Raw genomic sequence first — 15490 nt, forward strand, 5'->3', positions numbered from 1 at the left:
TTCTGGAGAATGGGGTGATAACCCAATATAGGATTGTGAAGTAGTCAATATTTGTTTTTTTGCCAAGGAATAGGTATCTAGCTGGTTCACAGGCATAAACTCAACACAGGTGGGAGGGAATAAGGTGCAGCGAACGGGTCCTTATATGAAGGAGAATGTCAGGGTGCTACCAGAGAGGAGTTTAACTAGCAAATGGGTCATTCACAACAGTTTGGGTTTTGTTTTGTTTTTAAACTTACTGGGTGTCTAGTGAAGGTTTCTACTACTTTCACTATTCCTCTTTGAAAACAGAGTACTCTCTGAAACGGATTTTTAAACTGGGACTTTTAGATGTAGATTTACAGGAAAGTCATCTTTAGAGAGTATAGATGCTTGCTCTATCTGAAGATCTTATTCCTGTGGGAGAGGACTAAGTAGACAGAGTCTTCTGAATCACTGGGACACTCTCTGTTCAGAGGCCCAAACTGAATACTTCTTCTGGGACCATGACCTCATAAGAGGCAGGAGAAGGGATCACAATATTTGCCCTCCCGTTAGAAGAGGCGTCAGTGGAGGAACAAGTTTTTTAGCCTGAGTACGTATCTGAGCATACTTCAAAGTTCTTTTTGCTTTTCTACCAATGCAATCTTATGCTTACTTACTCAGATGTTCAACTGTTTGGAACGTAATTTATTCTAAAAGTGTGTATACCATTGCAGCCTGCGTAACAACCCATTTACTCAGAGCTGTATTGTTTAAAATACTCTAACTGAAAAGAAGTTAGAATATTAAATTTACTGCCCTCTCTTTGCTTTTTTTTTTTTTTTTACACAGGCCTCTGTAGTACCTGAATGCTCCAGAGCTAACAGTTGATTTCATACTGTCCAGTCGCTTGAGTTTGGCGAGTTTATGACTCCATCTCTCCAGTTCATCAATCCGGGTCTCCAGGTTATCAGTCAGTTTGCAAAGCTCTTTCACAGCCCCTACATTTTCCATGAAAATGCGCTCCTAGCATGGACAAAATAAACACTCTCTTTGGGTGTGCTCAGGTCCTCACATTATGCCCTTACTTTTTGGTGATTTACAATCATTCCCTACCCTCAACACACACACACCCACTGCTGCCACCCAGCTCCTTCCATGCAAAGGCAAGAGCACCTCCATCTCAGAAAGATTGCTCTTTGATGCCTATAATCTACTTATCACAGTTAACAGACCAATTTTATGCCTGTTTCCTCAGAAAAAAATTCCATCAATGGGGTTTCCTCCCAAGAAAACCTACATAGGATTTCTGCCTTAGATGACTTTGCCCCTAGCTACTTATCACCCCCCTGTGTCTCCCGCCAGAATGGTCATCAGAGGGCTGCCTTCTGGGAGTGCTCTGTGTGCCTGAGGGTCTGGGTCTGTGTGTCCGTTTGAGGCCAAGGAAAGAAGCATTTTCAGTTCTTGCTCCCCAGCTTCAAATTTTTCTTCCAGAGTGGCCTCCAAACCCTGAACAAATATCTCTCAATCTCTATCTCTCTCTCTCTCTCTCTCTCTCTCCCCCCACCCCAATTTCAGCTTTGGCTTGGGTTTTGCTAAAAATATATAGAGTGGGAAATGATGCCCGAAGAGTCTTGTCATTCCTATCAAACTTGTTTTCTGTTTGTTGCTTGCCTCCTCTTCTGAGGGCTCCACTCACCTTATTCACCACTAGGAAGTTCTCTACAGTCCTCCCACTGGTAAAGACCATGTCCCCAGTATCTTTCACTGCTTCTGGGAGAATCTCCCTCACCTCCTGAGCAATGACACCTGAACAGAAATGGGAAGCATGCATCACAGTAGCTCTGGGCCACAAAATATAAATGCAACCTTAGAATCCCAGAGGCACCTGCTAGGATCAGGTATGAGGGAGTTTAGACCAATGCTGGTAGGGGACTCTGTGATGCACATACCTCCAGCTATATACTGTATGTATAAAATATGCTGTAGGAGAAAACAACTCAAATGTAGCCTATGGGAGGGTAGAAATAAGCAAGTAACTAAGGGTAGCTTCACAATTTATAAAGCAAATATGTGTTCCCAGGCAGGAAGATGCGGCCCACACTTTATGTCAGCCTCTGCTAACCTGGCAGCCGTCAGATGTTTTTCACTACAGCTCCTATCAGTCGTACCCATCATGGCTGCACTGGCTGGAGATGGTTGGAGTTGTAGCTCAAAACATCTGGAGGGCGCTAGGTTGGGGAAGAATGCTTTATTTGTCTGCTGCAGAAAACCTCCCTGCAGCCTCCCTGAGTGAAGACTGATACTCAGGGCATACGTAAATCTGTTGGTGGGGCTTAAGTAATTAAATTGTTTCTCCATGCAAAAGGAATACCTGCACACAGAAAGCTAGCATCCAGAAGAGACATGTGCTACTTCAGGGGTCATTATCCAGTTCAGACCTGAGATCCACCTTTGTAGTTTGTGAGACCCATTTCTTGATTTTTACCATAGATGTGTTCAAGCATTGCAGGGGGTTTGACTAGAGGAGCCTCAGGATCCTCCCAACTCTACAATTCTATGATTCTATGAATGACAATGACTGTGAAAGACCAAAGCATTTCCCCCAAGCCCTGTAATACTGGGGACTTTCACTAACTGTGACCTCAAAGTAGAGTGTCATATATTTGTAACATCAGAACCAATGATCAGATGACACATGCCGTATACATACAATTTAGTATGCCTAAGGGATGTTTCACAGAAGGACAGGAAAACACTATTATGAAGGTCCCAAGTGCAGGCCAACAGTGGGTATATGTTAGATCGCGGATACTCTGATTTGGGTGAAGGTGGATGTTGACACCTTTGCTAGCATTAAAACTCCTGAACAGCAGAGGTGCAAGGATGAAGCTCAGGGACAGTGAAGGGACTGTACCTGTCTCTGATGTGTTCTCCAGGCCTACGGTGGCAGCAAACTCTGGCTTGTAGTTATAGTGCACCAGTCGCATACGGGAGATTCTCTTCAGCTGTTCTGTGGTATCCACCTGAAACCATAAGACCCACAATCATGACCTTGGTCTGCATTTCCTAAGCAGAGATCCTACTGACTAAGGCATGCTGGGCCAAGCTCTTACTTCCTGGATGTCGTCTTTTACTCGGATGTCTGATGGGTGCATAAGGGAGCCCATGACTTTCACATTGCCATGGACGACCAAGGCTTCATCTGGGCGGTCTGTGTTGATGCCAACTCTGCCGTGGTGAAAGACGGTGTCGGGGAGCTGAGCACGTTGCCAGAGTACATCGCTGTCACTCTCAAATTGGCCTGGGTTAGAGGCCTGCAAAAAGAAAAGAAAAGAGGGCAGGGATGCCCATAGGACATTAATGTCAACAACACAGAACTGTAGAGAGAAACAAAGTTATTGGGGAGAAAAAACTGCTGTTTTTAGAACAAGACCAATGCAGAACAGTCGCCTCCCCTCTTCCTAAATGCAGGGGGGAATTCTTTTGCGCAAGTTAACTGATTTGAATCATTGAAAACAAAAATGTTGCCCACCAACCAATATTGAAGCTGGGCAAGAGAAATAAGCAAATGAGTCAGCCAGGCACAGAATAACAAACCACCAGAGCAATTGAAATCATGCAGCGTGGCAAGTCTTTGATAAGGGCCCTCCACAGTGTTTAGTGGCCCAACACCTCTGCAAGTATTTTGCACACTACACCTTATAGGCAACTCAGTGCACATTTTTGCAGTCAGATGAAATGCAAGTTGCTTTGCAGAGTATTTTGGGAATTCCAGTTTCATTTTTTCAAGTTTTATGACCATCAGCATGGATAAGAACACACTGCTTTTTGTCCATGTTTGGAGACAGTGACACAGCCTCCAAGAAAACTTACTTTGCAGCGTAGTTAGACAAAATGCACAACAGTAAGTTGTTTACAGCTTGCGGAAGGCTGTCTGGTTGACTTTGCAAGCTAAGCACAAGGAGCCTTGGTTCTGAGTCAGTGTGTGTTTACAGACCTGCTGAGATAAATGCCCTTTTCCAGCCCACAACGGATAAAGATAAAGTTGCAAGCTTTTCTCTCTCAGCAGGAGGGGTGTGTGGGAATTCTAGCTATGAGGCAAAGCATCACCATTGCAAAACAAATCCCCAAGGGATTGTTAAGGAAGTGACAGGGTGGCTTGCATGAGGGTTGGGATGGTGATGATAAATGTGCGATGAGCTAATTGGCAAAGCCAGCACAAGAGTGACAGGAGAGAACAGGAGGATCAAACATCTCAGATGGTGCTTATTTTCTCAATATGTTCCTAGGGCTTAAGCTTGCCTAGTCTGGAAGCCCCTGGCCCCTATTCCCAAATGCAGTAAGGACAGATTGTGGCTTCTCAGGAAAAGGACCTTTTGCACATGGGTCAAGTCCAAGAAACAGCACTATTTGATGTAGGGGCTCAATGGCTCAGGTTTCCATGTGATGCCAAGCCAAACCACGGCTTACTGCAAATGTGTGGATTCCTGGAGAGGAGATCCTAAGTGCTTTGCTCCTCCACTGCCCTTGCTCCTGCCTGCTTAGCATATTGTCTATGGAGACAAACTAGGAGGCCAGGTCCTGACAAGGGCTTAACCAAACCATGGCTGAAAACAGAGCAGTGCAGCAGCAGCAGGACTGGAGACGGAGAACAGCAGCAGCAATATCCTCCCTGGGAACACACGTTCATGCTAAATCACAATTTGGCTTGGTATTACGTGCATACTGGGTCAATAAAAATTGCACAGAAACACAGTTTTACATCTGATATGAATTGGGCTTCAGCAGCTAATTTCACGTAACTCTTTCTAGGCACCAATGTTCCTATCTGATTCATTCTGCTCATTGTTCGTGCTTTACACAAACACCCCTCTGCAAACACTCCTATGCATCCTTCTTTATCACTATTTCATGCAGTTCAGAGCTGCACTTTCACAATGCAAGTCTGTTCCAAAGCTGAACCTGGGGGTTTAGTTATTCTCAAACTCTGACCCCTTTCCCTCACATGTTCCCCTCAAAATTCATGGCATTATGGGCATCTGAATAAGAGGAGAGACAGTCACTGTGATGCTATCCAGAGTTCAGAAAGTTTAGAAAGTGGGAGAAGCACAGTCACAGGAATGAGGAATTTTAACCAGCTAGGTACAGAAGTATAATTTCACTCCTTGTGTTCAATGGGAGTGTTATCTGACATAGTACTTTCCTATTTAACCATCACCTCTGCATGAAAGTACACAAAAATCCATTGTAGTCATGCTGCCCTTTGGCCAAGCCTCTGTGGACTGGGCAGGTATTGTGTATTCTGCACAAAAAGCCAAGGTTTTTTAACAAAAACATTTGCTTTTGTACATTTTCACAGAACACACAATGGAAGCAGATTCCAGCCTCTCAAGATTCTCAGGAGATCTCTTTCTCCTCCCGCCCAAGCTCCTACCTCTCATGGGCTTCACCAGGCACTGTCTGGTGAAATTTCCAAATCCAAGGAGAAGCTTCTGTAGGGCTACTAGTGGCAAGGGCTTCAGCGTCCCTCAGAGGTCTTTGCACTTCTCCATGACTATCAAAATATTTAATTCTATGCAAATTTACCGTTTGCAAAAGTTCAGGACTAAAAAAAGTACACATTAACACAGTTCTGGTTATATGTCTAAAAAGTAATACTAAATGGAGTTTGTTTCCCGTTATTCCTCTTTTGCGATTACATGTGTTATGAGCCTTATTCTAAGTACCCTCACAACTGTTTTAATGTGATCTATCCTGCTGAAAATTTGCTGCTCTGTTCTTTGGGCAGATCCAAATAGTCCTAGTTTCATGAATCTATTGCACTGCATCAGTGTTCCAATCAGTCCTCTTAGCCCAGGCAAGCAAGCAGCTGCAGGGTGCACTTTCTCGTCCTTCAGATCCCACCTTAAAACCCACCTTTTTCATGAAGCCCTTGGTTTAAGATCCTCAGCTGAAACAAAAGCTAGCTGCATTTGCTCACATGCATTCCTAATCCACCTCTTACAACACTGCCTTCTCACCTGCCAATGTTTAGACTAAAGCTTCTCGAGACCGTGCCTTTTTTTTTCTTTCTTATGAAATCCTGCAATGGGTGGTGCTGCGTAAGTACTATTATATCACATGTAGAGGAATGATATAAAAGGTGTCATAATAAGAGTGTCAGGTTTACAGGTTTACAGAGAAGCAGCCATGGATGTGACACAGCTTCTGACATGTTCCACAAGCACTCTGGCGCTCACACCATTTTCACTGCGGATTAAGTGAGTCAGCTGTGCGTCTGATGTGCAACCAAACCACATTTCTTGTGCTAGTGCAGACAGATCCTTAGCCTCACTGACAAGACTGGGGCAAGCTCTGCTCAGGGCAGAAGCATCTCTCATCCCATTCTACAAAAGAGCCCCCCAACTCCACCCCGGAGACTGCATAGTTCAGCATGCTACTTACTTGTCTGCAGACTCCGGGGTCCCCGTCCGCCCTCTGTTTGTGTTTTAACCCCGAACCGGCCCTTTGCTAGAGGAAATGGACACAGCACTTAAAAAGGCAGCAGGGCGGAGACAGCCAACCACAAAGTCACAGCCTAGTGTCCTCCTTGTTTGCAAAAGGCTCTCTGGAAGCACAGGAGCCACCCTTGACCTCTTCAAATGCCCTTCCCCCAAGATCATGCTTCCTAAAGTCCAAGAAGCCAGTCTATTTAAGATACTTACTCAGACATCCAACTAGCTGAACCCATTTGAGAGCATCAGTTTCAGAACTGATGCATTGGGGCCCAAAGCAATGTCTGGTGGAGACATGGGGAAGAGTTCCTTACACATTTGTGCCCACCTAGGTGAAATTAGATGTGGCTTTCCTATAAGTCACCCTCATGTGCTCCCCAAATCCCCTTCCCATGAACCTTTAAGCATGTGTCCGCACAAGTGCAATATTGTGAGTTGGTTTAACATCTGAGCCGTATGACTTGCCCTGTGCCTTGGAGCAGGACTGCATGCTGCTGAGCAAGCTTAATGGTGGCATCCTGGCAGCAGAACAGCACAATCAATGATATGACTGCAGGGCTGGTATCTTGTTGCACCATTCCTACTTGCAACCTTGGCTTCCTCTTTCTATTGCAGAGGGTGCAAGAGCTGTCTTACATTCCATGGCCCCTGGGCACCATTTTCAGCAATAAACCTTCCAATCCTGCCCATATCTCCTTATCGGGAACCATAAAGCAAGTGATCTCTCTTACTTGGTGTTTGCAAAGGCCTTATTTGTGCAAAGGAGAAAATGAGGATGCAGAAAGCCAGGGAGGAGTTGGATAGTGGGGTCTGCAGATGGAAAAGGGGCAGCAGCAAGGGGTTCTGTGGAATCAGGGACAGTTTGGTACCAGTGTCAAGAATTCCCCATCAAGTCAAGTCAAGAGCTGTAGGTGCTCAGAGTTAGGAGAACAATGTCCTGCAAGGGAAAGGGAGAAAAGAGGGACTTACTCTAACAATGATGCGCTCCGAGATGTGAGCAGCCAGAGTGTAGTTCTGGCTCTGGGCATGAGCTTGCAAGGCCACAACCAGCATGAAGTACCTGAAAATAAAACAAAGTGGGTTGAAGATAAATGCAGGCTTTAATGCACTCCTAATCACAACTCAACATGATGACAATTTATTTTTTTAAAAAAATCAGTAAAAAATAAACATATTATAAATTAAATTAATTACAAACTTAATCTGATGTATTGCATTCCAACAATATTACATTCATTGCCTTTCTTCTGTAAAAAAAAACACCTGAAATAATTTGAGGCCTAGCAGCTAAAAGAAATGATGACCTATACAGATCCACTTCTTTTGTTCAGCATATGCAGCATCTGAACCACGCAGGCACAGTGCAAAGATAACCTTTCAGCATCTAGAAAGACTTATGCATACAATTAAGAAAGACATAATCAGCTGGTGATCTGTTTTAATTTTTGTGTGTATTATATAGGGTTGCCATATGTCCAGAACTTCCCGGACACAGCCGTTTCTGGATTTTCACTTTTTGAAATATGGCAACCTTAGTATTATAGGTGTTGTCAATTGCTTTGATATTTTTATGAAATTATACATGTAACTATATAAATAAAGGACTTTCAATGGCGATAATATTTTGCAGCAAGTTTTACCCACCATTTTTTATTCTGCGGAGGTTTTTTACTTTTTATTTCTGCTATTTTATTAATGTAAGAATGTTCACATTGCAGGGCAGCACACACATTTATTAGTTAGTTAGTTAGTTAGTTAGTTAGTTAGTTAGTTAGTTAGTTAGTTAGTTAGTTAACTTTAATAACAGATTCTTTTGTGGGGGAGGAGACAGGTAGCACACAGCCCCTACCTCTGATCGGGATTGGGCTTGCCCTTCTTCCTCATGTTATTGGCTGTTGTCTCACTGAAGTGCAACCGTCCCACAGTGACCTTTGTAACCTGCTCTGGAGGCAAATTGACCCTGGAAAAAAGGGAAAGAAAAAAAGGAATAAATGACATTCTGCATGTATCAAAGAGAAAGCATATTCTTTTACCTGGATGGGACCAACCAAAGTGCGTAAAATTGAGGACGCAAGGGATGCAGGGTGGGGAGGAAATCTGTGTTCAGGCGAAGAGAGCACTAAGCGCACCTAAACTCCCAGGGAAATCAGTGGCACAAGAACAGAGCTAAGCACTTAAATCCCCACCCATTTCAATGAGGCACTGCTGGGCTGCTCCTGGGTGGGAAGCTTAATATGCAGTCCCTTTTGCATTCAGGTGGCAGCACACTCAAAAAGGAGAGGTAGTGCAAGAAAGCAACACCGCCTGTAGGAAGAAGAGCCTCTTCCAGTTATGATGCACCAGCATAAGTCAGATTAATGCGCAGGAGCCGCCATGTCCAAGCTACCCTTTTTAGTGCCTAAGCTTCTCTGGACTGCTCACACAAAGGTGTGTGCATGTGTTGGACGTGAGGGTTTGGAGGTGGGCCCACAAATGGAAGCAAGCAGTACTCACATGACAGGGTTGAAGGGCCGTTTGCTGCGGTCAGACTGCGACTGCTCTATGTTGATGGACTGGTTCAAGGCCTCCAGCTGAAAAGAAAAGATCCAGGCTCATTTTAGAGAGCACAATATGATGTGTTTCCAGGCTCATGTATTCCCACAAGCAGCCACCTCTTTATTTTGAAACACTGCAGATAGATTATTTGACATCCTGGTGACTGGCACTCAGTATGTGTACTGCTCTGCATTCCCTCTTCTCCAGCTGGGTGAGGTAGGAGAGGAGCAAGTAAAAAGGGTTATTTGCTGCATCCCAATATGAAAATAACCACACAAATTTAGTAATGGGGTCACTATTATTCTACTTGCATGCAGAGGGCGTGCTCCTCTGCTTAAATTCAGATCCAGTGGCATATTGGAAGGATGCTACATTTTAAACACTGAATATGAAGTTTTAACTCTGCTGTTTTAATAGTTATTTGATTAGATTTTCTGCTTATTGAATTTAGCAAGTGTATATTCTATTTTCAGGTTTTTGTTTTAATTGAATTGTAAGGTATCCTGGGATAAATACATTTTGCACACTCAAAACTAACTGAGTGTGAGGTTATCTGCCTTGAGGAACTCTTGAACCACTGAAGGATTACAAAAGACTGATGTTGTCAAACCTCCAGTTTTGAAAGCATCAGCTCCCACTGTAACCACTCAGGTTGTAAGATGGCTTGGAGCTAAGACTGCACAAACACACGGCCTGACAAGTCACATACACAGCCACCTGCGAGGTAAATACACCAAGTTTTTCATAGATATGATAAGTCACATAATTGCTGGTATCAACAGAGGTTGTGCTCCACCTCTTTAGCCATTGCATATTCCCATCTTCACACTTGCCTTTACTCCGTGCAGTTTCAGATAGAAGCATTCAAGCGGCTTCAAGCCTTCGGGGGTCTTGACATACTTAGGATCTCCAATCATACCAATATAGACCGTGACCTGGAAGTGATTCTTCTTCTGGCACACAAAAGCGTCATCACCCACAGAGAAGTTGAAGCCTTTATCTGCATCCACCCGGTATGTGGGCATCGGTCTGTCACCAAAGGGAGAAGACTTGAACAAACTGGCCACTGGTGAACATAATATGCTCATGAACATAATAACCGCAATATACATTCAATGTCAATCACGTTATTTTCTTGCAGATACTCTCGCTCCAACAGACACAAATTGCACAAACTACTTCTTCTGCCATATGCAAACATAACATTTGCCTGGAAACGATAAGCATTTGGAAGGTAACCATGTATCTCTCCCCCCCCCCCCCCAATAACACAATTTGTCAGCTTGGACATAAGGCATCACCAGCAAGCATTCTTGAAGCATGAGCCATCCTACCCAGCCCTATCCTGAAAAAGTTTAGGTTACAGGGTTGTTTATCAAAGCACCCTAAACTGTTTGGGCTCCTCTCTCAATGCAAATAACAGCTTCTAGGGGACAATTTTCAGAGACAACCTGGGTAGAATCCAGAAGACCAAACAGAGTTTCTGAAGGACCCCATGAGATTCCCTGCCCTACAACAATACAATGAAGTAGGATAGGTTGAGAGATAATGGGCTGGCCGAACAGCACCTATAAAGTTGCATGGCTAAATGGGTGTGTGTGTAAATCTGGATCTCTCTGGTCCGTCCACCACTCTGTCCATCACACCACCCTGAATTTGAGGTTGTATGTTGGGGTAGGGGAATTTGTAACTAGGTTTGAAGTGAGGATGTGACAACATAAACTAATCCGAACATGTGAGTCCCAGATTTGCTAGCTTAATAGTTTCAGAGAAAACATCAAAGGATATTTGACAGCTACAAACAGGCAAAAAGTTCTCTTCTCATCCTAAAATTACCACTGTCAGTTAGCATTGTTCCTTCTTCAACATCCACTAAGGGAAATGGCAATGCTCCGGGGGTGGGGGAAAGGTAAACAGTATGAAGCAAGCAGCTCTGCTTTGATTTGTTTGGTTTTCCTACAGATCTGCCAACTAACAGCTGATTAGGTTGGCATTGCTTGCTAGCTCTGGTAAAGCAATTTATGGTTATCCCGAGACTTGGAAATCTCCCACCTCAACTAGATTCCACCCACCCACCCAAATTGCCACTGAAGACATTTCCACGTGAGATGCATCTTCCTGGCTTCAGCGCAAGGCTAGGTTCATTCTGGACTGCCATACGTCTTAAAACAGAGCTACCTGAAGTTGCTCCTTACACCTTCCAAACTCTTTTTCCGCCCCCGCCCCCCATCTCCTCCCCAATGACTGAAGTGTATGTACTCAGGATACAAAGCGGCAGCAGCTCAGAGTGTCGAATAAGAGGGGGGAAGCAACATATGTAGCAGCTGGGGAGGTTTAATCTATGTCTCCTTAATGGACTCGTTGTCATGGAAACACTGAAAATATGTGGCCTTCGCCAACAGGCACGCATACACACAGCTCCCAATATGCCTGGTTTGCTCTGTGGGGAAGGCCTCTCTGCCTCATTGACCGATATACATGAACATAAACTGCAACCAAATCAAATAAAATCAAATCAAATAAATGCTGTCAAATTCAGCAGGCCGGCATGACCGAGTTACGGTATATTTTAAGTACTTGTTGGAGGAAATGCACCCTTAAAATTTGATTTTTCTCATTTGAGAAAGAAAAAACTCCCATTAATTTCATTTGGGCTTACTTCTTTACAGGCCCAAGTGTAAGAAGAGGCTCGCTATCAAGCTGGTCAGTGACAGAGCTCCTGAAGGTCTGCACTTCCTACTATAAAAACTGAAACTTTATATTTTTAGCCACTAAGGTGTACAGTTTCAATGAGTTTTTGAGGGCTCAGTTAGCACTAGAATTCAACAGAGTCTTTCTTAATCTCTGGATGCTTTGGACTACAACTCCCACCAGCGCCAGCCAGCGTTGCCATGGTGACCAGGGCTAGTGGGAGTTGTAGTCTGTTGGGGTTGGGAAGTCTTATTTAACAGATAAATAGTATGTTCTGGTATCTTTAACTCCTTAGGCTTCAGAAAGCTGTAGAGGGGAAGACTTGAACCAAGGGGCTTGATTGTGACAGGAAAAAGGAGGGACTGTTGAAAATAGGAAGGGCTAGCAACTGTTGAAAGAGTCAAAGCTCAAAACAACCACAGTAACAAGTGGGATAGACAAGAAGAACCCAAGATGGCCAGGAATTTCAAAATCCAGTGCAGGATTCTGTGTGTGGCCATGGCAAGAAGAGCATTTCAGTAAGTTGCTTTGGCCTCCAGAGGTCCAAAGCTGGCCATGCACATGCCGACAATCCTCCACAGACATGCCAGCAGCAACTGGATAAACTCTGTTTGCTGTCAGCACCCTTGGGTTGAGCGAACCTGGCAGGCCCTATAAAGAGCCATTTAATTCTTCCTCATAGCAACAGGGGGGACCCTGAGCTGCCAGAGATGTGCCCTGAACGAAAACCAGATGGTGGTCACAGAGTAAGCTACCTTAGCCAGAAAGTATGAGAGGAATTTCTCTCCCCCTCTCCCCCCTTTCCATCACATTTTTGGTGATTCATTGTGCCATTCCCTCCTTCCTACAGCGCTTGCCATTCTGCCCTATCCAAAAGCCAAATTCTTCCCCTTCCACTCCCCCCTCCAAAAAAAGTAGACACACGGTCATTCCTCTTCAGTTCTAAGCTATCTCATCCCTTCTCAAGCTCTTCAGCTAGAATAGATATGTTTTCTGTTTGCCACTGAAATTGTACTGGGCCTCTAGCCATTCACCACTGAAACTTGAGAGAACAAAACTGGCAGCTTCCGCCATTCAATCAAACCACTTTCGCTACCCGGCCCTTTACAAATGGCTCGGCAAAACCAACACGAATCAAGGACCGCAATCTGTTCAAATGAAAGCCCGTATCTTTCTTTTTACAAAACGTGTACAAGTGTTTAAAACATGTATTGGGTCAAAATGCAGAGAAATTAAAGGACAGATAATGAAGAAATGAGTGTGAGTTATGAGGTAAAAATGAAAAGGCAAGGGCGGGAGGACAGTAGCAACTCAGAACTGGAGATAAGGGCAGAAAGTTAGCCACCCCCAGAAACGCAATGAGCCATGCGCCTGTCACAGGAGGGTAACAGTATGCACAGAGGCTTCTTTACGAGGCAGATGTCTACGCCCATGGCAACAGATAGCACTACAATTTCCACAGATAAGAGAGGCATCTCACATATTATATTCCACTTTGTCTTAAAGCCGGGATCTCAGAAAAATGTCCTGTTCTTCCAAAGCACATCCTAGCCACCTTGTAAATGAGGAGAGTGTGCCTGAACATTACAATCACTGTGGCATGTAATGCCTGATGCCCCCTTCGAAAGTCTAAGCAATTTTTAAAAATGGTATCTTTCATTAAAATTATTAAATCTGAATTGTAAAAGGAGGGGGGAATTGGTGAGGGAAAGCTATCTAGTTGTAGAGTGTACAAATCATGTGGTCTGAGTGCTTCACAACCTATCTTTCTCCATTTAGAGAAACTTGGGCCACAAACTCTTTATTATTATTATTTAATTAATTTTATAATGAATGTTTTAGAATGTTGGATTATTTTTATTGTTGTTAGCCGCCCTGAGCCCAGCTTCGGCTGGGGAGGGCGGGATATAAATAAAATTTATTATTATTATTATTATTATTACTTTCTTAGTGAAATTCAAGGATTAGTATATGTATATTTTTTATTTTAAAAATGTTTTCTTCTGCATTTATTTCTGCTGCAACAGGGAGGATGGGCGCCTCTAGTTTGTAAAAGTACAATATGGTTTTCACTGAGGGAGAGATTACCCAAGTTAATTATTATAAAAACTATTGCTTTCACCTCACTGAGAACAGGGGATGTTGCTGAACATGTGCTGCCTACAGCCCATGGAACATTAATGGGAAATGGCTCTGTTGAAAGCCAAGTCGTTTTTAGTTATCCTCCTCTAAGAATGCCAGCATGGTTAAAGAGCCTTGTCAAGGAAGCAGCTAGACTGGAGGCAATGAGAATTCCTTCAGAAAATAAAGTCATGCCGAAGTGAGAACAATGAATAATATAGTGATGGGGGGAGAGAAACTTCTGTCTCTACTTTCTCCACACCACAATTTATAAACCTCTATCCTGTCCCCTCATACATTACTTCTAAGTGCAGTGGCTCCATCCTTTGATCATCTGGGTTTCACATTTTCTGCATCTTTTCACTTTTTTTGGAGATGAGGCAACCAGAACTTTGCATAGTATTCCAAATGCTGTACAGTTACACCATACATTTATATAAAGGCACTACAAAAACACACAGGGGTAGCTTGTAGGCTGTGGGCCTTCAGTGCAACCTTGTCTTCCTCACACTGCCAAAATTATACTGGAACTCATGTCATTTAGTGGAGTATGAGATTCAGGACACAATCCAAAGTGCTTCCTCACTTGGTGCAGAGTTAAAATTACAGAATTTGCTTCCACATGTTGTGGTGATGGCCCCCAATTTAGAAGGCCGTAGAAAGGGAATAGAAAAATCCACTAGAGAGAAGGCTATCAGTGGCTGCTCCAAGACAGCTAATATATACTACCTCCAAAAGGAAGCATGTCTTGGAGCAACAGTTCTGCTTCTGCATCTCAGCGCCTGCTTAACCGCTTATCCTGGTAGACCACAATGGGGAAAAGGATGCTGAGCGAGACATGCCTTTGGCTTCTTTGTGTTCCTTCGAGCAATAAATAAATATATATATTGCCCTACTCCCCTTATATATGCACAGGGAAGGAACGCAGATAAATTACCTTCTGCGAGACCTTGAGAAGGCAGCCCTCAACAATGATGCTGTGCGTGGGCATCCTAGGCCATGCAAGGGCAGCCTCCCTCTAACGCCACAGCTGGCTTGAATGTAAATCACTGGCCCTTTCTCTCCACATTGCTCTCATGAAGCCAGATAATCATCTCATTTTATTTGGTACCACAGACAAGAAAGGCCCTTCCCTCTCTCCCCAAAATGGGGCCAAATAGGAGATACAGGCTGCATAGAAACCCAGGGGCGGGGCGTTCTTGAGAGTAGGCAATTCCCGGAATCTGTCTGACTGCTTGCCAGTTCTCTATCACCTTTGTGGAATGCAGGGAGGATCTGCAGCTGTTTCTCTCCCCCACCCCTTGAACGTTTGTCTCTCCTTCACCCTGGAAGCTGCGCTCATTTGCTTCTTGCTCTCACCTTACGTGGCTGCCATAGCTTCCCAGGCACATCTTAGCTGGTCACCAAGAGTTTGCCAGTTATCCTGCCTCTGAGCTCTCTGATTCATGCCCTTCAAGGCTCTTTTATCCATATAACAATCACAGAATTGGAGGAGAGCACAAAGGTCATCTAGCCCAACCCCCTGCAATGCAGGAATCTTTTGCCCATGATCCTGAAATTGAGAGTCTCGTGCTCTCCCAACTGAGCTATCCTGCACTGCCTTTGAGCTCAAAATCAGTGCCCAAGGCATCTTAAAACCATTAAAAACAACCTGGTATAAAGTCCCTCCCTTCCTGTCATTTTTG

General features: G+C 44.1%; 1 protein-coding gene across 7 annotated transcripts in view; it reads right to left on the bottom strand.

Annotated features, from left to right (window-relative positions):
• Window positions 1-15490, bottom strand: part of MYRF (myelin regulatory factor) — an 89494-nt gene that overhangs the window by 12660 nt on the left and 61344 nt on the right. For 5 of the 7 annotated variants that reach the window (XM_028736942.2, XM_028736913.2, XM_028736924.2 and 2 more), the window contains 9 exons: window positions 9827-10022; window positions 8952-9028; window positions 8308-8418; window positions 7428-7518; window positions 6409-6474; window positions 3078-3278; window positions 2879-2987; window positions 1661-1770; window positions 827-987 (listed from right to left, as the gene is read on the bottom strand). In XM_028736942.2, coding sequence (XP_028592775.2) covers window positions 827-987; window positions 1661-1770; window positions 2879-2987; window positions 3078-3278; window positions 6409-6474; window positions 7428-7518; window positions 8308-8418; window positions 8952-9028; window positions 9827-10022 — 1122 coding nt within the window. The remainder of the gene's footprint in view (window positions 1-826; window positions 988-1660; window positions 1771-2878; window positions 2988-3077; window positions 3279-6408; window positions 6475-7427; window positions 7519-8307; window positions 8419-8951; window positions 9029-9826; window positions 10023-15490) is intronic. The other 2 variants (XM_077932404.1, XM_028736933.2) reach the window with 1 other exon arrangement.

The sequence above is a fragment of the Podarcis muralis genome, chromosome 1 (genome assembly GCF_964188315.1).
Source record: "Podarcis muralis chromosome 1, rPodMur119.hap1.1, whole genome shotgun sequence".
In the NCBI taxonomy this organism is placed as follows: Eukaryota; Metazoa; Chordata; class Lepidosauria; order Squamata; family Lacertidae; genus Podarcis; species Podarcis muralis.